Source organism: Cyprinus carpio, chromosome B17 (assembly GCF_018340385.1).
Source record: "Cyprinus carpio isolate SPL01 chromosome B17, ASM1834038v1, whole genome shotgun sequence".
NCBI classification, from domain to species: domain Eukaryota; kingdom Metazoa; phylum Chordata; class Actinopteri; order Cypriniformes; family Cyprinidae; genus Cyprinus; species Cyprinus carpio.
This window is the reverse complement of record NC_056613.1, coordinates 23,914,480-23,939,490: the sequence shown is the minus strand read 5'-3', so window position 1 is coordinate 23,939,490 and position 25,011 is coordinate 23,914,480. Positions and strand designations below refer to the sequence as shown.

The window sequence follows — 25,011 nt, the reverse complement described above, 5'->3', positions numbered from 1 at the left end:
TATCGTTTTTGTTTCTAGTTCATTGTTTCCAGTTTAGCTTCACTGTCTGCAAGAGTGTGCGAGTCCTAAATCTCATCACATCCTAGAGAGAAGCTGAGCAATGGATTGCTTAAATGAAATTATGTTTTAAATTGATAAAGCATTCAAAAAATAAGTGTACTCGGCGTCCTGACTCTACGTTTATGTTCGATCATGTGGCATGCAGTAGTGCTGAGCTCTAAAGTTGAGAGCAAGAGAAGATAAAGAGGAGAAGAGGAATGGGAAGAGACGGGTGAAGACAGGTGCTGTGGGTGATCACATCATTCCCCCGTGGTGCTTACGTTATCAGGTCCTTTTTGCTTTCTTTGCAAGGAGAAAATTTTGGTTTGGGACTGGGAATGCCGACATCAGTAGTGTACGCGCTGTCCTCTAAAATGTCCTGGAAGGGATCCAGATCATCAGACTGTAACAGCAAAGCCAGAAAGAAAGAGACCTGTTAGTTTTTGTTTTTTTTCTTCACCAAAATCTCTTGCATTAGAAAATAATTTTGAACCACTTAGAATTTTTTCATTTCGGTATAATTTTTAGGGTCAATTCAAATTGTTTTGACACATGTTTCAAACCCTGAGAACCTCCAATGATCTCCAAATGATGGCTACTACTCAGAGTATATTGTGAAATATTATTACACTATAAAACAACTTTTTTTTGATTGCATTTTAAAATGTATTTTATTCCCTTGATGCAAAGCTGAATTTTCAGCATCATTACTGCAGTCTTCAGTGTCACATGATCCTTCAGAAATCATGCTAATGTGCTGATTTGCTATGATTGTTGAAAACACTTATGCTGCTTCCATTTTGTTTTTTGATTAATAGAAAAGAACAGCATTTATTTCAAACAGATTTTTTTTGTAACATTATACATGTCTTTTCTGTAATTTTTGATTAATTTAATGCACTCTATATGTGAAATGCAACAGATGATATGATAAAAATGTACAATATTGTTTACAATAATGTATTATTATTATGATACATTGTTGTCATGTGACCTCATCACATTGCTTATCTATTTGAAGAATCACCATCCAGTTATCAGTAACAGAAACTGGTTTCCATGAGAAAGTTATCTGCCATGGCTTAAATTTTGGATGTCTTGACCAAGAATGAACCCCAGCTGATGTTTCGCATCAGGTTCATTTGTCACATTAAAAAAAGAAGGTGAAACTGAGTGCTTTGCACTGTGGGATTGAGTATTTTTGCACAGTTTTCTTTGTGGTAAGGTACACATTATGATGTAGGTCATCCTTGTATTTTACCCATAAAGAAAATGTGCTCACTGCAGAAATAGTAACAGTGTGATAGTATGCTATTCTGAACATAGTTAGGTGTGTTTGATAGCTGCGTTTTGTAACTTTTTTTCCCCCACTTCCACTTTCTTTTCAACACCAGCTGCCAAACATCAATGCATACTCATTTATACCAGCAAAGAGGCACAGCAATAACCTGCAACAGGGCAAAATCACGGAGGAAGCAAACTCCCTATATACATATATATTAGTGCTGTCAGTCGATTAAAATATTTAATTGAACTAATTACATGATGTTTTGATTAATCTAATTAATCACAGTTAATCGCAAAATTACTTTGACTGAAAATACCCACAAAAGATTATTTATCAAGTATCAAGTAGAAATTACAAACTGTAGCTTTAGAAACTATTTTATTTGATTCAACATTAATTGTATTACACATAAACCTTTAGGCTTTAACGGCCTAACATAAACTATGGAACATAAAAGCAGACAATTAGAGAAACAATGAATAATATTTGATATAAATAATAGTAGTATTAAATAATAGTATTTGGTATTGAGAAACAGTCTTAGTGTTAGTGATGGTGATTTTGGTTACATTGTTACATGATTAGATGGCGACAAGACTCTTCATGAGTCAGTAGCAAAGACTTTTTTATTGAAAGGGAGCGAAATAAGGTTGTAAACAAGGAGATAATTTTTTCTTTCAACAACACCTTGTATCCCCATATCACACCCCTGCTCATATTACTCATATATATATAGGACAGAAGATATATATATATATATATGTGTGTGTGATATATATATATATATGTGTGTACTATATATATATATATATGTGATATATATATATATATAGGTTACACCTCCTAATAATTGAATTCAGTAGTTTCAGTAAAACCAATATGGACAGAAGTATGGGTTACACCTCCTAATAATTGAATTCAGTAGTTTCAGTCAGACCCATTGCCACAGGTGTATAAAATCAAGCACCTAGCCCAGTGCATTGTGTGTAAAAGTTGTCAGCACTCTCCCAGTTCCATAGCTGAAGAGTTCCAAATGTCCACTGGCATTAATATAAGCACACTATCTGTGTGGCAGGAGCTTCATGGAATAGGTTTCAATGGCCAAGTGGATGCATGCAAGCCTCACTTCACCAAGTACAATGTCAAGCATCGGATGGAGTGGAGTCGAGCACACTGACACTGGACTCTGGAGCAGTGGAAACCTGTTCTGTGGAGTGACGAATCACACTTCTCTGTTTGGCAGTCCGAGAGAATCTGAGTCTGGCAGATGCTAGGAGAATGCTACCTGACTGATTGCATTATGCCAAAACGTAAAGTTTAGTGGAGGAGGGAAAATGGTATCAGGCTATTTACATTATTCCAGTGAAGGAAGATCTTAATGCTTCAGCATACTGACACAATTTGGACAATACTATGCTTATGACATTTTTTGTTTGGGGTAGGCCCTTTTCTATTTCAGCATGACTATCCTCCAGTGCATAAAGCAAGATCCATAAAGACATGGTTGGATGAGTTTGGCTCAACTTCTTCAAACACCTTTGAGATTAACTGGAACAGAGATTGCCAGACTTTTCCTCCAACATCAGTGCCTGCCTCACAAATGCTCTACTGGTAGAATGGGCAAAAAAATCTCCAAAATCTTGAGGAAAGCCTTCCCAGAAGAATGGAAGTTGTTATAGCTGTAAAGGGGGAATCGACTTAATGTTTATATATTTAGAATCCAATGTCATGAAAGTCCTGTTGGTTTAATAGTCTGGTGTCCCAATACTTATGCACAGATAGATAGATAGATAGATAGATAGATAGATAGATAGATAGATAGATAGATAGATAGATAGAATAGATAGAACAGATAGATTAGAACTAGCATGATTTACATCCAAACAAATCCCCAACAAAGATACCTTTAAATCTCAAAAAATCACTGAGACTTTTAGATCTCAACAAATGCCTAGAACAGCATGATTTACAGCCAGACTTTACTTGTATGAAGATAAAGCAGAAATAGGTGGGGACGGAAATCAGAGTGCTGCCATACACTAGATGGCAGTGTAGTGACAGTGTAGTGAGATTTTACTCAGATTTGACCATTAAAAGCACAAGTGCTTGTTCTCTCTCTCTCTCTCTCTCTCTCTCTCTCTCTCTCTCTCTCTCGCTCTCCCTGTCGGAGTGCATGCTGGGAGTGGAAGGAGTGTGGTGAGGGTGAATGCGTTTGTAGCAGTGTGCTAAAAACTTTTCTATTTTCTATCTTTTTTTTGTGTGTGTTTGTCTTTTATGTGTTGAATTGTTTGGCTGTTTAGGATTTAGGGGTGTTTTGCGTCTGCAACCAGCGTTGCTGGGAGGCATGATGAACCAAAACACAATGAGTTTTGATCATTTAATCCACCGCCATGGAGTGAAGGTGGAGTCTTAAATCAACGTGGAACAGTGTTGTTTAGCGGTGGGAGAGATTGTGGGACATGATAATATTGTTTCCGCATTGCGGATGAACAGTGCAGTTGTTATTTTTTTTTTTAATCAGTTGAAAAGGCAAATGAAGCTGTACAAAGCGGCAAAGTGTTGAATGGTTAACTCAGCCTGTTTTGCCTTTGAGTAGCCCATCTAAAAAGGTTATACTGTCCAACATACCTCCATTTATCAAAGACGAAGTATTGATACAGGAATGATCTCGTTATGGAAAACTGGTTTCCCCTATCAAAAAATCCCTCTTTAGTGCAAGTCACCATTAGTAAAACATCTAGTCTCATTTAGAAGACACGTTTTCATGGTGCTGAAAAATGGAAGTGATGAGATTGATTTGATTTTCAAGTTCTAAATTGATGGTTTCTACTACACAGTGTTTGCAACATCTGATACTACAATTAAGTGTTTTAATTGTGGTAAAATTGGACATCTCGTTTGTGATTTTCCTAATAAAAAGGACAGTACAGGTACAAGCACAAACTAAGAACAAGCAGGTTCTGCTCCGGCTGAGATCGTGAGTGATTCGGTGACTGCCGGTGCGTCTGCAGTATAAGCTGCCGAATACGAGCCGATTGCAGTTGCGGAGATTGAATCTGATAAAACAGAGATGTCTAACAAAAATGATACTCTTCTGATGTCCAATGAGCAGTCTGAACATCTTGAAAACGTTTGTGTGGCAGTGGCAGACGCTGATGAAATGGATGTCAAAGACAATGATGTTGATTTTGAGGAAGTAGAATCTGTCTTTAAAATCCCAGTTAAAAGAAAGAAAAAAAAAAGCTGTGGAAAGGCTTTCAAACAAGTTAAGAAAAATTATGGTGGTAGTGAGAATGAGGGTTCAGACAGTGATAGAGATTCCTCTGATTCAAATATGTCTCAGTGTTCTAATCTGTCTGTTAGTTCTCAAAATGAAAACTTGATTTGCTTGTATAGAGCTGAGGACATACAAAGGGAGTGAAAGGAGTGAAGATTTGAAGATTTTTTTCCCTGATTGTAAACAGTTCATAAATTATGTAAGGTATCTAATGAAAGAAGGTACTTTTCAAGATGTAAAGGTTTACCGTCTTAGGAAACTTGTGAACAAACTCAAAAAAAAAAAAAAAAAAACAAGGATGATGAAGCTGTTAATTTCTAAAAATCTGCCAAAAATAGTTATTTTGGCAACTTTTCGTTGTTTTTTTTTTTTTTTTTTTTTGCTCTGGTCTCTAAAATAAATATGACAAATTTTAAAATCAGAACTTTAAAATTAAATGGTGCCAGAGACGGTCATAAAAGAATGATGTTATTTGAGTTTATTAGACAAAAGCAAATTGATATTCTACATCAAAAACATAGTGATTTTAAAAATGAGACAGACTGGAGAAAAGAATAGGTAAGTCATAAATCCAAAACCACTATAAGTGTAGCTGTTTCATTTTAATTTTAATTTTTTACCTACATGTTTACCTTGTGTAGTTGATGAAATAATTGGAGGTCGGTTTTTAAAAATTAAAGTAAAATTTGAGAAAACTACTATGGTGCTTATGAATTTATATGCACCTAATAAAGGATTAGAAAGAGTAAAAAAAAAGGTAGATGCTGTTTTGAAAGGTTTAAATCTAGAAGAGTTGTTATTCATAGGTGGAGATTTTAATTGTACTGTTAATGATAAGTTGGATAGGAATCATATAGAACCACATATTGCTTCTCAGAAATCACTAGTACAACTAATTGAAACTCATGATTTATGTGACATATGGAGAAATATGAATCAAGATGTCAGACAGTATACTTGGACTCATAGCACTGAACATTCTATCTCTTTGGCATGACTTGACAGAATATAGTGTTCAGTATCAACGTAATCTTTTCAGATTTTGTAAAATTATTCCAGTGGGGTTTTCTGATCACAGCTTAGTTTTGTGCAGTGTTTTAATTAAGTGTGTACAGTTTAAGAGTGCATACTGGATCTTTAATACTTCATTATTAAGTGATAAAAAATGTATAGATGATTTTAGATTTTTTTTTTCGGAGGGGGGGATGTTACTCGAGACAAAGAAGAGGAAAAAAGCAATGTTAATAGACCTGTTGGGAGTTAAAGCACAAGGAGCTAAGAGGAAAAAAGCAATGTTAATAGACCTGTTGGGAGTTAAAGCACAAGGAGCTTTAGTTTGCTCACGTTTTCAATCTGTGGCTTAAATGGATGCTCCTTCAAAATTCTTTTTTAATTTGGAAATGAAAAAAGGTCAGAGTAAAATTATTCATTCCTTACGGTCAGCTGCAGGACAAGAATTCACTGAGCCTGCTGATATATGTTGCTGTGTTGTAGACTTTAATTCTGACCTTTATAAATCTGAACTTGTGGAATGGGGTGCAGATGCTGATCATTTTTTGGAGGGACTGCCAAAGGTGGATGAAGAGTCAAACAATGAATTACAACATACTTTGTCATTCCAAGAACTTCATACTGCCATGATGAGCATAGAGAATGGTAAATCTCCAGGAATTGATGGGCTAACTGTTGAGTTCTATAAAGCTCTATGGCCCGTCATAGGAGAGGATTTGCTGGCAGTTCTTAATGACAGTCTGAAAAGAGTACTATTGCCACTGAGCTGCAGAAGAGCAGTCATCACATTTTTGCCTACAAAAGGTGACCTTCAGTTTATCAGCAATTGGCACCCTGTTTCACTGTTATGTTCAGAATATAAAATTTTGTCTAAAGCTTTGGCCATAAGATTAAGTAAAGTTTTAAGCCAATTGATTAATTCTGATCAGTCTTATTGTATCCTTAACAGGTCTATTTTGGATAACATTGCTTTAATTAGAGATGTTTTGGATGTTTCTAATATCTTAGGAATTAACTCTGGTTTGATTTCTCTCGATCAAGACAAAGCTTTTGACAGAGTTGAAAATCTGTTTTTATGGAATACTTCAGAGGCTTTTGGTTTAAGCCCTTCATTTATACCAGTGATTAAGGCTATATACTGTAACATTGAGAGTGTTCTTAAGATTAATGGTGGTTTGAATGCTCCATTCAAAGTTCAGAGTGGAGTTAGGCAGGGATGTGCCATGTCTGGTATGCTGTATTCCCTAGCCATTGAACCTTTACTTCAAAAGTTACAAGATCATTTAAAAGGTCTGGTTTTCCCTGCTTGTAATAATCCTTTATATCGTTCTGCCTATGCTGATGATGTTATTGTTTTTATAAACGGAAAGGATGATGTATATAAGTCAGAAAAAATTGTTAATGATTTTAAATGTATTTCTTCTGCTAAAGTCACTTGGGGAAAAAGTGAAGCTCTATTAGTGGGAAATTGGAATGGAGATCTTCTCACTTTACCTGGAGGATTGTGTTGGAAAAGAGGAGGGTTAAAATATCTTGGGGTCTATCTGGGAAATGAGAGTTTCATTAAAAAAAAATGGCAAGGGTTATTTGAGAAAATAAAAGGTCGATTGGAAAAATGGAAATGGTTACTCCCCTCAGATGTTCTTATAGAGGGCGTATTATTAATAATCTTGTGGCGGACTTCATTATGGCATACTCCTCAAAGCATTCTGTTTTTGCCCAAACAGGATGAACAAAGAGAGCTGGTAAACTTTTTTGGGACAATTATCATTGGACTCCTCAAAGCATTCTGTTTTTGCCCAAGGAGGAAGGAGGTCAAGGATTAGTAAATCTCGTAAGCAGAAGAGCGACCTACCGTCTCCAGTATATACAGAGACTTTTAATGAGACCTTACTCACTTGCATGGAGACCACTGGCATTAAGCATCTTGAGAAGAGTGGGTAATATGGAAATGGACTTAACATTGTTTTTAATGGATCATAAAAGATTTAATTTAACTGGAATTATAAATGAATCATGATATGATTTACAGAGACCTGAACAAATTGCAACCTTTAAGAGGTTTCTTGATAAATTGACTGAGGTTTTAACTGATGAAGAGAAGATACTAATAGAATAGTTCAGTGAATTTAATCCAATACATTAAAGAAAACATCTACCGCTATAGATGAGTCTTGTTTAACTAGCCCTCTGTTAAACCTAGGAATTAATAAACATATTGATTTTTGTACAGTAGAAGAAAAAATGCCATATAAATGCATTGTGAAAGTTATTCATCAACTTAATTTAAGTATTAAAACAGATACATATGGAGAGAAAAATTAGGGATTCATTCTGAAATTAAGTCTGTTTGGAGAGCAATTTACAAACCACCATTAACAAAAAAACTTGGTTATTTAAAATGGCAAATTTTACATAGAGCTATTGCTGTGAATGCCTTTGTATCTATTTTAAATTCCACTGTAAGTGACAAATGTCCTTTTTGTTTGGGACAAGAGACCATATTTCATTGTTTTATGGAAGGTAATCGACTTAACCCTCTTTTTGACTTGTTAAATGTTTTTTTTTTTATATTTGTTTTACAAAGCAGGATTTTATTCTTGGCTTTTTTTATAGTCCAAAACAAAAGTCAAAATGTCATGTTATTCATTTTATTGTGGGACAAGCAAAATATGCTGTCTATATTACTAGGAGAAATAAGATGACTTACAATGACTTACTCAGATGATTGAAGCTAATGATTTATATGACGTATGGTGGAGTTTAAATGGGAATTTAAAGCAGTATACATGGGCACATGCCCGTGATAACATGTTGCCATTAGCGAGATTAGACAGATTCTATTGTTTTAAGCAGCATCTTAGTATTTTTAAGAACTGCTTTTCTGAAACTGGTTTTCTGATCATAGTCTAGTTATATGTACAGTAACTTTAAACTCTGTCAAGCTGAAAAGTGCTTACTGGCATTTTAATACAAATCTATTAATTGTTGCACATTTTAAGGACACGTTTAAATTATTTTGGTTCTTTCAGTCTTTACAAACATGGTGGGGGTTTGGTAAAACCCAAATCAAGTAACTATGTCAACAGTACACTCACAATGTCACAAAATATATAATTAAATCTATTAATGTTTTAGAAGATAAAATTCTGAAATTTCAAGAAGTGGCACAGTCAAGTAGAAATCAAACACATATTGAAGCTTTGTCTTACATGCAAAGAGTAAAAGCACAGGGGGCGCTAGTTCGGTCACGGTTTAAAGATATAGACCAGATGGATGTGCTGTCAAAATTCTTCTTTAGTCTAGAAAAAAAGAGCAATCAAAAACGTGTTATATATTCTTCATTTTCTGAGACTGATTCTCTGATATCAGACCCTATTGAAATTCGGAAAAGAGCAAATGTTTTTTTATGAACACAAGGAAGATCAGGTTGTTGAACAGTTTCTTTGAGGAACTGCCTAAAGTCTCTGAAGACTCTAATGCAGCACTCAAGAGGGCTTTACGCCTAGGAGAACTGCATGAAGCTCTCCAAAGTATGGAGAATGCCAAGGCTCCTGGGATAGATGGAATACCAGTTAAGATTATAAAGCGTTTTGGCCTGTGATAAGGGAGGATATGCTGGCAGTTCTCAGTGACAGTCTAGTTGGAGGACTTCTGCCACTGAGATGTAGAAGAGTGGTCCTTACCCTTTTGCCAAAAAAAGGGGACATGAGAGACATAAAAAACTGGTGACTTACATCTTTGTTGTGCTGTGACTATAAATTGATCTAAAAAGTTTTAGCTATTAGATTAGGAAGGGTTTTGGAGGAGGTAATCCATTCTAGTCAGTCCTACTGTGTACCTGGACGATCAATTATTGGATAATATCCATTTAGGATTTAGATTTATTGGATGTTTCTAAAATTATGGGTATAGATATGGGTTTGATTTCCTTAGATCAGGAGAAAGAGTTTGATCTGTGGAAAACTTTACATGCATTTGGTTTTAGTTCTGATATTATTGGATATATAAAAGTTCTATACAATGACATTGAGAGTGTATTGAGAGTTAATGGTGGCTTATGTGCTCCTTTTAAAGTGTGTCGTGGGGTAAGACAGGGCTGTTCTCTGTCTGGGATACTCTACACGTTGGCAATTGAACCACTTTTAAATGAACTGAGAAGAGTTTTAGAAGGGGTATCTGTACAAGCCTGTAAAACCACTTTATGTCTAACAGTATAATACTTAATAAGCAAAATGATGTGGACACGTTATAAAAACATTAAGGGATTTTGAAAATACCTCTTTAGAAAGAATATTATCTGCACCACAAGGATGCGCTGTTTTATTTATAATCAAAGTTAAATATTTTTAGAAACAGCGAATCCTTGTGGTGTGGGTGACACAGAAGAGCATACACGCATACGGTGATATGGAGAGACACAAAGGAGACTGTTGACAAAGGAATTATTTAATAAAGTCGTTATTTTTGTTTCTTCGCTTACAAAAAGTGTTCCCGTCGCTTAATACAACCCAGATTGCACATCTGATGGCAGATGGAGTATTCTGATGACATCTTTCATACCTTTTATGGACCTTGACACTGTTATTTATTTGGCAGTCTATGGGACAGTCTCAAGCCTCCAGGTTGTCATCCAAAATATCTTAAATTGTGTTCCGAAGACGAACTGAGCTTTTACGGGTTAGGAATGACATGGGGGTAAGTGATTAATGAAAAAATTTTCATTTTGGGGTGGAGTATCCCTTTAATAATTTGGTGGCCTCTTCTTTATCACACTGACTGGCTTGTATAGACCAACCTGCATATTTACTAGGGAAAATCCAATGCATTTTAATAGATAGATGGGTACCCCATAAAGTATTGTATTTACCAAAGGAAGAAGGAGGACAAGGACTTGTACATTTACAAAGTAGGACTGCAGCTTTTCGCTCACAGTTTATAAAGTGATTCCTTACTGGCCCAGAGAACCTAAGCTGGAGCCCAGTGGCCAGTGGACAGTATGATTTTAAAGACTGCTTAAAGACAAAATAACTATAACTACATCATCTTTATAGATCCCCCAAAAAAAGTCAACATATCCAGAATGCCAGAGTTTTAAAGGAATCTTTTTAAAGTATGGGACCTCTTTCAAGAGAAAAGAACTGGTCCTACATCATCTTTATTCTGGCTGTTGAAGGAACCCCTGATCTATGGATCACATTTGGACATTTTGGGTGAATGTGGGACAATGACTGCAGCGTTCATTAAATCCAAGATTATAACAATTGGACGTTTAGTTAAAGTGGCTGGCCCAAGTCTTGGAAAAGCTGGGGATGTAGGTGTTCTTTTAGGAGTGAAATCCATTCGAATAGTTACACAAGTACTACTGGAATTAAAATCAGGTTTTACAACAGAAGAAATAAAAACACTTCAAGGTTAAAGTGAAGAGGAATTTATAACAAGAAGGACCAGTTTCCAAAACTTTCACAAAATTTAGGTGATTGTACAGGATTTTTTTCTGGAATCTGAAAAGGTGTCAGATATGGATTTGTATGAAAGAAATGGAAAAAAATGATATAAAGCTTGTATAAAATCTTTCAACAAATAGGGACTACATGAAAGAGTTGACACACCGTGGCGTACTGTTTTTAAGGTGAGGAATAATGTTAGACCGGAGTGAAGTGCACTGTACAAGCCACAGTTAACTAACAGAACTGGAGATCTATATGGTGAATTCTGCATGGCATTATTGATGTTAATGCTTTTATTTCTATTTTACATCCAGATGATAGCAATGAATGTCGTTTTTGTTGTCAGAGAGAGACCGTTTTTCATACCTTTTTGTATTGTTCAAGACTTAAGCTTTTATTTGATGTTTTGCAAAATCTTTTTAATTGTTTTAATGAGAAGTTTTTTGGGGAAACTTTTATTTTGGGTTTAAATATGTTCAAAAAAGAAAGAATAAGTGTCAATTGCTTAATTTTATTTTGGGTAAAGCCAAAATGGCCACTTACATTAGCAGAAGAGATAAAATTGAGCAAATAATTGATTATAATGTTGAAAGGGTGTTTAGCTATGATCAAATCAAGGTTCATTTTGCACTCTTTTTATAAAATGGTTTAAAACTGTAAAAAGCTTTGTGTTCTGTTATTGAAAATGAACTTCATTTTGCACTCTTTTTATAAAATGGTTTAAAAATGTTGAAAAATTTATGTTATATGATTTTATGTGACTAATCTTTTTGTTAAATAAAGATGCTTAAAATTTAAAAATTATCTCTCTCTCTCTCTCGTTTCAGTGTGAGCTGGCTTATATAGAAGGTCCTAAGCTCCTCTCTGCTGATGTGGCTGAGGTATGAGTGTGTGTGTAGGTCAGGTTTTGCCCATATTGCAGGCACCGATTGTCCCCACATGTATTGTAAATTCTCGTAAAATTATATATTGTAGGGAGCAGCCAACAATCCTCATGAGTAAAATGGCTCAATAAACATACAAATAATGTCTTAATTAAACTGGAAAAAAATGCAAAAAGGTTTGTAACAAAGATTTCTTCAGTTTGTTGAGTTTGAAGGGATAAAACAACATATCTAGTATTTTGACACTTCACCATGTCCATAGCTGAGTCAGGAGATGGAGAAAGTAAATGAAAAATGAAGAAGAGGATGAACATTATGAATGTAGTTAGTATGTATACGATTCATCTAAACACATCTCAGCACATTCAGAGCCATAATTAGTGAGGGATGAGGAGGTGCTCTCTATCTACAGTCAGCCTGACCTCTGTTACTACAGGAACCCTGGAGGAAGTGACAGCCAAGCTAAGAGGTCACATCCCATGACACTTCCTGCTGTAGCCTCGACTAAAGCTGCTCCAATTAGACAGCGAGAATGAGAGACAGAGGGATGGACGGCTGGAACATGACAAAAAGAAACAACATCTCTGCAAATAATGATTTTCAAACTCAATATTTTTGTCTTGTTTACCAGTATACAAATATTTACATTTTCTTCAAATCAAGCCAAATTACATAAAATGTAAAGTCTTTTTAATTTTTTTCTTAAAGCCAGAAAATATATCTACCAATAGAGTATATTGGTATAATCTTGTTTATTTTCAGTAGATAGTTCTCTTCTTGTTCTCAGCAACTCACTTAATTTTGATAGTTTCGGAGAATGTAGATTTCTCAGAAAATATTGTGCTTCTTTAGCAAATGAATTTTGATTCAAGAAATTTTAGATATTTGTACTACACTAAGACGAACAACATAAGATTTTTTTTTTTTTTTTTTGCAGCAACATTTGATTCTGGTGCTATATTGAGTCACCAGTTAATGGCCAATGTAAAGCAGGAGTCCTGAAGCAAACGCAGCTGAGAAGTCATGCTTAACAAGTGCTTCGGCTCCGCTGAGAGACGAGGAGCTGCATGGACACTGCACTACTGAAATAAATGTGTTGAGCAGAGATGGAGATGGAGAGGAAGCATCATCCGCTGAACCTATGACAGCAAGAGAAGAGCATTGCTGCAGGCAGCTCAGCCCATCCTTGACTGCAGAATGACAGCAGATGAAATGAGAGAGAGAGAAGCCAGCCAACACACACACAAACACACACCATGTTTCACACACACACACACACACACACACACACACACACACACACACACACACACACACACACACACACACACACACACACACACACACACACACACACACACACGCACACGCACACGCACACGCACACACACACACACACACCACATTATCAACTCTCCTTTCCTCCTATTTCATGCTGGATGAGTGCCTGTGCTTAATCTGAGGATATAGCTCCTATATCCCACACAAATAACATTCATTGTGTTCAGTGCTGCTTTTTCTCCAATTTTTCTTCAGGCTGAGTGTTAGCAGGAGGTTGTGTCTTTAACTGGTATGCAGCAAAAACTCCCTTTGTTTTCTAGTATAATTGCTAGTATTTGTAATAGTAATAGTTACTATTTATTACTATTTAGCAAATAGACTTACAATCCCACAGACTCCATCCTGAATGATATTCAGAAACCAGTATATAATGTTGTGTCAATGAGTGTCCAACTACACCACCACAGCATCAACCACCTACTGCAGCATCCACCCAGAAACCATACAGAAACACTGAGGTAAACATCAAACATTTCATGACAAAGTCCAATGAGGACGAAAACCTCATGCAAATATGAAGTTACAAATGAAAAACTGCACATACTGGGTCAAATCCTAACGCATGTCTGGCATTTACATTTATCGGTTGATTAGAACAAGCTTTCTGATATATATTATAGACAAATGACTTGTGCATGTGCTGAACTTTTTATTTTTTTATTTTTAATTAATATTATATTATATTATATTATATTATATTATATTATATTATATTATATATTTCTTACGTTTCTGTCATCTTGACATTAAATTGTTATTTCAGTGTTGACATCTCAGAGATGAGCTCTACTATATGCTTGGTCTCCAGATTAGATATATATTAAGAATTAATAATGTGTAATAATGTAATGTATAATGATAAAGTAAAAATGTCTGAGCGAGTATAAAAGGGGTTTGATATTGTATGTGTACCTGCGTGCAGATCTCCAGGGGTTTCCCGCTCAGGCTCTGGGGCATCTCTCTGCAGCGGGTGGAGAGGTTGAGGATGGCGGTAGCAGCCATGTGCGCCGCCTCCATGTCGTGTGTGTAGTCGAAGCTGCTCTTGCTGCAGGTGCTGCTGGCGCTGCTCGCTCCTCCTCCTCCTCCACAGCTCATGCTGCTGCTGCTGGGCCCGTAGCTGCTGGTGGTGCTGCTCGCCGAACTGGAGCTCTTGCAGTAGTGCTTCACTGACGGGACATACAGAGCAGTGACTTTAACATAAGCCCCATATGTGCAGACATAAGGGAAAAAAATACACTTCTGGTCTACATTTTGTTGTATTAGGATTTAATTTCACAATTATTTGAAATTAAAACCAATGTGCTCTACAATCCATAAAACAAAAGATATGACACACACACACACAACACATCTAGGGTTGGTTAAAAGCCTGCGAAAGGAAATATGTTTATAGCTTACATTTAAAACAAAAGAAATAGTTGGCACAGTTCTAATTTAGTTCTAATTAATTGTTCCACATTTTCAGAGCTGCTGCAGCTAAAGCACGATCATCCTGCATCTTAGTTTAGATCTGGGAACTACTGATACTATTATTGAGATATTTTTATTGTTTTTATTAATAGGTTGAATAAGTTTTTGAAAAAAGTAGTACAGTACTTCAGTTGTACTTCAGTTTAGGGACCAGTTCTAAGTAGTTGCTTATTAGCATGCATATTATAAGCATATTGGCTGTTTATTAGTACTGTGTGTGTGTGTGTGTGTGTGTGTGTGTGTGTGTGTGTGTGTGTATATATATATATATATATATATATATATATATATCACTGGCATGCTATTGATGCAATTCCAAAATGCACAGTAAAAATTCAGGAAATGCCGATAATAAATAAAAATTATATTGGAAAGGATTCATTTTTCAGCCTTGTATAAGAAATGGCATGACTCATGTAAGTGCATGTTCTTAATTAATATTACAGAGTACATTTTTGAGTAATTACAATGTAACAAGGACATCTAAAATAAAGTGTTAAATAAAATGCATGTACTTACTGTAGTTGCTGCAATATATAGCTAATACCTAGGTACTAACTCAAAGCCTACCCTAAACCTAACAGTAACCCATAAAAGACTGCGTAAGATTTATTTTGAAATTTCTGGTAAATTTCATAAATAATTGGCAAGTTACACACTGAATTAAGCATGAAATTTGGAAGTAGAAAGATCGTATTTTCTTGCAAAATGTATGTAAAATCTTTGCTTTATTTTTTATGTTTTTTACAGTGTAGCTTATATTATGTACTCAGTACTTTCTGGGGCAAGTAAGTACACTGAACGTACTGTAAAATACAGTGCATGGAAACTCAGTATGTTAGATTGTGTCCTGTAGTCAAATCCCTGAAGAAAGGCTTGTTTATTATGATGCTTTTGATTATTATGAGGAGATTTTAAATGATGGGGTGTTGAGGGGGGTGTCCGGATGTAGGTGAGAGACGGAGAGACACTGCAATTTGACAAAAGACACAATGAGCCACAACCACCAGCTGGGCATCAAAGTGACATCTCCCACCGGGCGTCCTGCTGCCATTGCTCGCTATCTCTCTCTTCTGCATTCCTTTTACTCTATCTTCTCCCCCCAGTCTGGTCATTAAAGCATGGCCGGGGATCTCACAGTCTTACGCACAGAATTGCAATTAGCAGCAGCCCTAAATCCAGACTGTGATTTGCCTAAACCTCCTCATTCATTATACATCTGCCTCCAGATCATTTCCATACATTTCCATACCTCAGAAATACAGTGAAGGAAGATCTCGGAGGCTTTTCTAACAGGGTTTAGTTCCTCACCGAGCATTATAGTTTTCTCAGACCTTAACATTGTCATATGTTCAGGAGTCATAGTGATAATAATGATCATACATCAGCTACAGAAAGTATTTGGATGCTTAAGACTTACTCTTTGCTTTACTGGACAAAATAATATCAAACCACCTTGACATTTATTTATCTAGCAAAAGACGACATACACTGTAGTTTTTAGCTTATAGTCCAAGTGATAAACTACAGCTGTGGTTCCTCTGCTGTGTGAAGTTATAGAGAACTGACATCATACTTTCACTAATAATAACTACCCTAAAACTGAAACAATTAAAAGCATTAATAACTAAAACTATAACTAGAGCCAAAAAAAAATAAAATAATAATAATAATAAAAAGAAAAAAAAAAAAAAAAAACAGTGGACAAAAAAAAAAAAATCCAATAAAAATGACAAGAACATCTATTAAATATTTTACAAAAATGTAAATGAAAAAAAAAAAAAAAACAATAGTATCTTAATGATACTAAAATAAAATAAACTGCTACACACTTGGCTTTTAACATCTGGTGCAAAATAAAATTATATTCGATGGATTTGGTGGAACATCTTTCAGTGTTTTTTTCCCCCATTGTTTATCATCTTACATGTTATAGTTCTGGTATATGTAATCCAGAAAAAAAAAAAAAAAAAAAAAAAAAAATTAATTAATGAGCTCAATAATAAACTCTGCAAAGTCTTTTACAGATTTGAGTCTTAATCAGATACCTGGGAATAACCTTTTTATTAAACTGAAATCTGTAACACATGTCTATAAATGTTCAGGTTGTTAGAATAAATTATGGTGTTATAAGATCTTTGCAATTTTCCTTGACAGGCCATCCACCTCTGTCACCACAGAACACATATTTCCTTACTTCCTGCAGTTTAATTAAAAAAAAAAAAAAGTGTCACTGTACAACTGTTCTTTGGGGGGTTCTGTTGGTCAAAAGTCATTACAAAAATGGCTCAAGCAAGGTAAAGTTAATTCTGAGAAAAGCTCCAGCAGAAATTGAGAGAACATTTACTTTGATATTTTGCTATCATTTAATGCAGTAACATTTAGACATTTTAAACAGTAACTTATTAGTCCAGATAGACTTTTTTGTTATATTTCTGTTTTAGTAATTTTGTTGTTTTTGTCATAAAAATTTTTTTTTTAGTAATTTGTTTTAGACTATTTAGTTATAATATAGCATATAATATTCTATTTTATATATAATATTCTATTTTATTTCAATATTTTTCAGCAATTTATTTTCTTATGGTTTTAGTTTTAGTTAACAATAACCAATAACAAAAGTTGGCAATGACATTTTAAAAATATTAAAGTGATAGTAAAGACATTTATAAAATTCACAAAAGATGTCTATTTCAAATAAATGTACTTTCAATTCAAAAAATACTGAAAGAAAAAAAAAAGTATCAGTTTCCCTAAAAATATGAAATAGCACAACTGTTTTCAACATTGATAATAAGAACCATTATTAATAATTGCTAACTAATAATAACTCAGCACCATATCATCATATTAGAATGATTTCCCCAAACTTTTGAACAGTGGTGTATATTGATATGATAGCACAGACGTGTGAATGCTGTGGTCTTACCATCATCAGTTTTGGGCAGTGTGTCCCGACTGTGGACTTTGGGTACAGCAGTGTGCCGTTTGCTGTAGACGTTGGTGTTGTCATAGCTGTTGTAGTCAAAGCTGGTTTTGGAGTATTTCTCCAACTCTTTGGCCAGGTTGGATCGTGGGGTTGAAGTGGGCACGTGGTTTTTATAGCCATACTGTGGAATCTCCAGCTGTTTGACGAAGCACATGGGCCTGGAACAGACACAACCAGCAGTTTATGGTGTATCATATGAATGCGTGCATACTATCCATTTCATGAACTTTGCACAGAAAATTCAACAAGAATTGTTGCCTATTTAAGGTACTCAGTTTCCAGCCAAGAAGCAAATTCACTGCTTGATCTGTTGTGTCAGCGTAAGCAATGAGGAGCAGTTACCTGAGCACACGATCTGAAGCCTGGTTTGATTTGCCTCCATCACACGACTGATGTTTCTCGTGGGCTTTGGCCAGTTTCTCTGCAGCCGCTATTGGACAGCCAGACAGGCTGGATGAACAGAAAGAACTGTCAGAAACGTCTTTAAAAAGACATGACAACATGTGACAAGTCAGATTCATTTCTGTGCATTTTAGACTCATCAGTGATATGCGTCTATTATAATCTGCTTTATACAGTATGAAGTCAGAATTAGAATACTGAAGGTCAAAACCGTGATCTGTAAAAAAGAAAATATAATTAAAAAGATTGAGCTCTCTTATGTCTCAGTTGTTTCTTGTGCACAACAGTGGATTATGCATTAAAAACAATCATAAAGATTAAAAAAGGGGGGAAAAAAAGATTTCTCTGTAGAAACTCTTCTGCTTCTCAGATCTGCCTCCTGAGAAAAAGGCAATAGAAAACACTTTCCATATTGTTTCAACCATATAATATTTTGGTTGAAAATTAACAGTGATATGATAAACTTGGTTGGGCACTTCAGCAAATCTATGCAAGAAAATAAGACCCAGACCACATTAAACTAAGGTTAGGTTTGGTACTGTTGGGTCACAATTGTAAAATCTGGGACCAGTTACATAAACATCTACAGTATGTTAAAACTGCATCTTAAGAGCTAGTCTGACCAACTAGCAGTTATTATTTTTCAGATTCAGATTCAAATTAGACAAATACATTTTATGCAACTGGCGTAAAAAACAAAAAAAAACCAAAAAAAAACCCCACCAAATTCTAACATGTAAGACTATTCTAAGAATTATGTGCAGCCAGCCATTGGGTTCTGGCGTAAAACCACATACAAATGTCTGCTATTGTAAGCTAAATATTTCATTTAGAAATTTTCCATTTGAGTTCAAATTATCAGCTTTATTTACACTAATAAACTTTATTTTATTGCTTTATACTTTTTTTTCCGTACATAAATGTTAACTGACTATTTTTTTTTTGTCTCCATAAAAATTTACAGAAAAAGTTCATACATTACTAACTCTATTAATTTTCACAAGCCACAATGCAAAGAATGAATGTTTTGTTTACTTAGTATTTTGGGTAACACTTTAGTGTAGGGACCTATTCTCACTGTTAACTAGCTAATATCAAAATTAAGCTTGATTAAGTTTAATTTTAAGTTTTAAGTTCACACTTAAAAGAAGAAAAATATGTCAGTGGGGTATGAACAATAAACTGAATTCAAAGACAAAACAATACTGAATAAGAAAATATTATTTTTTTCCAGTGTACAAAAAAAGTAACCTGAGAGCAATACAAGGCTCCTCTAGGTAGTGCTATAATCATAGATCACAGAGATGTGGTAGCTGAAGCTGTGTGTGAGTATTCAAGACATGAAGCAAGCTTCCAGGTTTCTATTGGGCCATAAGAAATGTAATTTCACTCTTGCAAGTACAAGCATGGCGTTTGTGTGTGTGTGTGTGTGTGTGTGTGTGTGTGTGTGTGTGTGTGTGTGTGTGTGTGTGGTTCAGGGGTCTGTGGCGGCCGTCTGGAGCGGGCCGTCTCCCCTGGTGAGGTGTCAGTGAGGTGCTAATGGCTGACGCTCCACACAGCAGCTGCTGAGACAATTACTGCAGCACCCTCTCCAAATATCTGCATCCACCATTTCATCAGCCCACTACAAGCCACATGCAATGCCTTCCACAGAAAAATGTGCTGCATTAAAACCTGCAATGTGCATTTGTTGTATTCTATATTTTTCATCACTGTCAATCTATTCCATGAATGAATAAAGTCCTGCATTGACGTCAGACATTACTAGCAACATCAAACAAAAAAAATGTTTATTTCCAAACTGGTTTCTCAAACACACATCCATGTCTGGGACGTTTTGAGGTAGATGGGTAGTCCCGCACAGTGCTGAGTATAGATTATATGTAACTGATTATACAGAATCTCAACACTGAACCGACTTGAGCTGAATAACAACATAGTAGAGTTAGTAGAGCTGCTTATTGCTCAATCAAACATGTTTCATAATGAATGAACTTTACACAGTCATTGAACTGAACCAACTGAACTGACTTGAGCTGAAAAATGACAAGATTTTGGATTTATGTAATTTTTGCAGTTTGCATCATTGGTTCCTGGAACTTTCTTGTTTAACACTGTAAAGCAGCTTTGAAACAATATTTATTGTATAAAGTGCTATAAAAATAAAGGTGACTTGAGTGACTAGATTTAACCTGGATTACGTAAACATATTCCCAAAATTAAGTACTTTTAATTAGATTATATTGCATTTTAAAATTATCAGATCAGTTACTTTTTACTGATTACATTACATATTATTCATAATTTTTGGATGATCCCTAATTCAAATAATAATAAATTTTATATTCGCTTTACATCAACATGCAGGTAAACAATAAATAAATAAAGGATTTATTTTTAAGTATCAGTTTATCATCTACTAATGAAACACCTGCAGCTATTTCATAAACCTCAGTTAGGGAAACCCTGATGTTGTCACATGTGGCTGCGGTAAAGACCATGATGCAGGAGCAGGATCGGGAAACCACATATTTATTATAACTCTAACACAGAACTCAGAGTACTAGGAAGACAACCATATTACATAGACGGCACTGGACAAAGGAACCATGGAACAGACAACACTTTAAATACAGAACTAAACGAGGGTAATGAACTGGACAAACTTGAACCAAATGACTAATCAAACAAGAGGGAAAACAAGGTCATGGAGCACATGGGGAGAAAAACACACACACAAACAGGAACACAAGTCTGACATTACCTGGGCACCCTAGAGACCTATCATACTAGGCTTGCCCCGGGACGGGCTGCCTCCAGGGGGTTACCAGTTCCGGGAATCATAGCGGAACAGGCAGTCCAAGGGGACATGGGGACAGGCCTTGGCCTCAGCAATTGGCCTGGCCACTACAGCTGGAGACATATAGCCCCCAACCCCCGGGGAAGTTTAGCTTGGGGAAGACTCTGGGTCCCCGGGCAGGAACAGGCACTGGGCTGGGCCCAGGAGTCCACTCTGGGCTAAACTCAGGAACAGGAGCCCTCTCTGGGCTAGACGTGGGGACAAGAGCCCTCTTTGGGCTAGACTCGGGATCTAAGGCCCTCTCTGGGACAGACATGGGAACAGGATCTCTCCCTGGACTTGACTCGGGACCTAAGGCCCTCTCTGGGCTTGACGTGGGAACAGGAGCCTTCTCTTGACTCTGGTCAGGGGATAGAGCCATCTCTCAACTCTGGTCAAGGACTCGAGCCATCTCTCGACACTGGTCAGGGGCTAGAGTCATCAGTCTTCTCCTCCTCATTCTCCTCTTCTGGGCTGAGGTGAAGGAGCTGCTGTCATCCTAGGGCTTGTCGGTGGAGCGGCCAGCATCACATGTGCTCTGGAGGATGGCTTTGTGTCCTGCGTTAACACTGTACTGAGGACTGGTAGAGACTCGGGTGTTCGAGATGGACGAATAGAGGCAGCTTTGAGCATTGAGAGGACAGATGTAAATGCCTAGGTGCATCCCAGTACTTGTGGATGCCCACCTATATGCTCGGGGGAAGCGTGGGTGGAACCGAGGGAGTGGGCTCTTTGGAACAGTATGTGGAAGGTGATGGTAGATGGTGAGCTGAAGCACCCACTTGCTTCCAAATGGGAACAGGACGACTATCCTCCACATCAACAAGGAACTCAGAGCCATTTCAATCGAGGACATAATCAATAAAGTCAGCTATGGGTCTATAACAATCGTCAGAAGACAGGAATCAAAACAAATTATTATCATCGAGTCCCATTCGGAAGCATGCATTAACCATGTGATCGCTCCAGCTCAACAGATGTACAACACATTTAGGAACTCCTCCACATATCGCTCCAAAGGCCGTCCATCCTACTGGATGTTCCAGATTAATTCCTCAGCCCAGGTCATACTTTGCTTGGTCCAGTGTTCTGTCACATGTGGCTGCGGTGAAGAGCATGACGCAGGAGCAGGATCCGGAAACCACATATTTATTATAACTCTAACAAATAGAACTCAGAGTACTAGGAAGACAACCACATTACATAGACGGCACTGGACAAAGGAACCAAGGAACAGACAACAGTTTAAAGGGGTCCTATTATGCTCTTTTACAAAGTCTTGATTTTGTTTTGGGGGTGTACTAGAACAGGCTCTCATACTAGGTTGCTCAGAAAACACATGAAAAACACACAAAACACATTACTTTTCACATATTTTACATTATTACAACACCTCTCTCCCCAGTCTGGCATGAACGGCTCGAATAGTTCCTGTATCAAATGAAGGCGGGCCTTCTGAAATATGAAATGTGCTGTGATTGGTTAGCTGGGCCAGTCTGTGTTGTGATTGGCAGCACTCGGCGCCTGGTCGGGAAATGTCATGCCCCTTGCCATAGCGGCCTGCCAGCTTTAGTGTAAATATTTCATCAAAATCAAATCAATTTGAGTGCGATTTAAACCCAGATGATTGTAACCACTCTAAGTTTGTCTGCCTTGGGAAAGTTAGCGTGTCTCTGACATAGTGATAACACTCGTTGCCTTCTCTCTAGTGCAGCTCAACCAGATCTTATCCCATTTGTCGGTATTTGTGATATCACAAATCCCGGAAAATATACGTTGTAGTCCAAACGAGTCGTTCGTTGTAGTTTCTGAAAAGTGATTTCTGTTAAATTAAATATCTCCTCTTGAAGAGGACTTTGAGCTTTGTAAATTTGCAGATCTTGTTTATGCTCAAACAGCAACATTACAGACTTACTAAAGTTGAAAAAGTGAAAAAGCATAATAGCACCCCTTTAAATACAGAACTAAATGAGGGTAATGAACTGGACACACCTGAACCAAATGACTTATCAAACAAGAGGGAAAACTAGGTCATGGAGCACATGGGGAGAAAAACACACACACAAACAGGAACACAAGTTTGACAGACGCAATGTGGTGTTTAATGCACTTCATGTTGTTGATTAAAAAAGAATGGAATATATTTTTTCTTTCTCTTGTGTATGTAAATGTAAATGCATTTTTATATTAATGTTATTCAAAACAATGCTTTACAAATCAAAGTGATGTTACTTTAAAATAAATATACATGTAATCAAAATAGTCTGATAAGAATACCTAAAACATATAATGTAATAGATTACATTACTAATTACAATTTTCATCATGTAATTTGTAATTAGAAGTACTGGAAGCACTGGTCACACCTTTGGTCGAGACTGATAAATAAATAAATTATTTACAGTATATACTTCAGACAGTCAAGCTTACTTGTAGCCTCTGCACATTCAAGTAGTAGTAAAGTATTGTAACATAAAACAAATAAAAATAATTCACATTTAATATTTAAGAACCTTAACTATAAATCTGGATGCATTCAATCAGAAATAAATGCTGTGTACCACCAGAAACCAAAGATAAAACTGAAACATTTCCTGAGGGAAAGTGAAAAAGTAGTCAGCACTGTGATTTTTGACATAGTAAATAAAGATGCTAAGAATGAACACAGAAGTGTTTCTCCCATCCAGACAGAGAGGAACTCACCTCCTGTGAGAGTTCCTGTTGCTGTTGACGTGACCCCGGCCCGTGCAGCCAGGCGTAGGGCACTTAAGAACATTTTCATAAATTGCAAGAACGACAGCAGGCGAGAGAAATAGGGTGGAAGATTAGGAGTTAGAGGCCCACATTTAGTCATCTGCATTAGTGTGAAACACTTATCATTATCTCCAGCACGCTCAGAACCAGAGACATCAAACAGCGGCATGCAAAGAACTGCTAATGGAAGAACAGTGGCATGCACATGCACCATGCAGCGCGACAAATAGCATTCTATTCTATTCTATTCTATTCTATTCTATTCTATTCTATTCTATTCTATTCTATTCTATTCTCTGCATATTTCATGTTTAAAAAATAATACTTAAATAGGAACCTATTAGTAGATATTTAAAATGCTAAAAGAATATATAAATAGTACAAAATATCTATAAAGGCAGTATGATGTTTATTTCAAAGCTTACAACCATAGCAGAAATAATAAAACAAAAAAGTGGTTTACTTAGAATAGCTTCCATAAACTAAAAAGTGAGCTAGTAATTATACAGCTATTAATTTAACACTATGCATATATGTTCACTTGTAGTATAATTCACAGTATTGAATTACAAAAATAACACTTAAAAATTAACTACAGTATTTGTGTACTCAAAGTTGATCACAGTTACACTCAAATTACATTAAACAGTAAACTTTTATAATCTAAAGAGTGGGCCAGTCTGGAAGTGTTGATTAGTACTCTTACAAGTATACTACCAGTACACAGATTACTACATAATTGAAGATGGTGAGCATACTTGAAAGATATACTTAAACTTTGGTTAAATTAACCTAATAAAATGTATTTCTTTTTTGCAAGGTTATAAGCACTATAGAGGATCTAAAAGGACAAACAGGAACTCAACTTAACAATGAATGTTAATTAAAGCCTAAGAAAGCTTACCATACTTGTATGTAGTTAATAACAATGTTAGATATTATTATTTACGTATTTAAGCAATTTTTTTAATGCATTATATGCATAATACATTTAAAATGACAAATTTCAGGTATCATTTTATAAAAACTTTCAATAAGTTTAGCAAACATTCTAACATTCTTCAATGCTTAACACACCACGTACTGTAAACTGAATAACTGTTTAAAGAACCTAGCCATATAGTTAAAAGGTATACATCAAGTATACTATTCTATTCTATTCTATTCTATTATAGCCATATAGTTAAAAGGTATACATCAAGTATAAAAAATAATACCTGAATAGGAAGCTAGTAGTATGATCAAAGTGCAAAAACAATATATAGGA

At 35.9% G+C, this 25,011-nt stretch overlaps 1 protein-coding gene across 4 annotated transcripts in view; it reads right to left on the bottom strand.

Moving 5' to 3' along the window:
- The window catches only part of LOC122140192 (myelin transcription factor 1-like protein), a 92,230-nt gene that overhangs the window by 20,180 nt on the left and 47,039 nt on the right, over positions 1–25,011 (bottom strand). For all 4 annotated transcript variants that reach the window (XM_042742877.1, XM_042742879.1, XM_042742878.1 and 1 more), the window contains exons 8-12: positions 23,694–23,784; positions 18,092–18,199; positions 17,690–17,907; positions 14,203–14,456; positions 321–442 (exon numbers count right to left, since the gene is read on the bottom strand). In XM_042742877.1, coding sequence (XP_042598811.1) covers positions 321–442; positions 14,203–14,456; positions 17,690–17,907; positions 18,092–18,199; positions 23,694–23,784 — 793 coding nt within the window. The remainder of the gene's footprint in view (positions 1–320; positions 443–14,202; positions 14,457–17,689; positions 17,908–18,091; positions 18,200–23,693; positions 23,785–25,011) is intronic.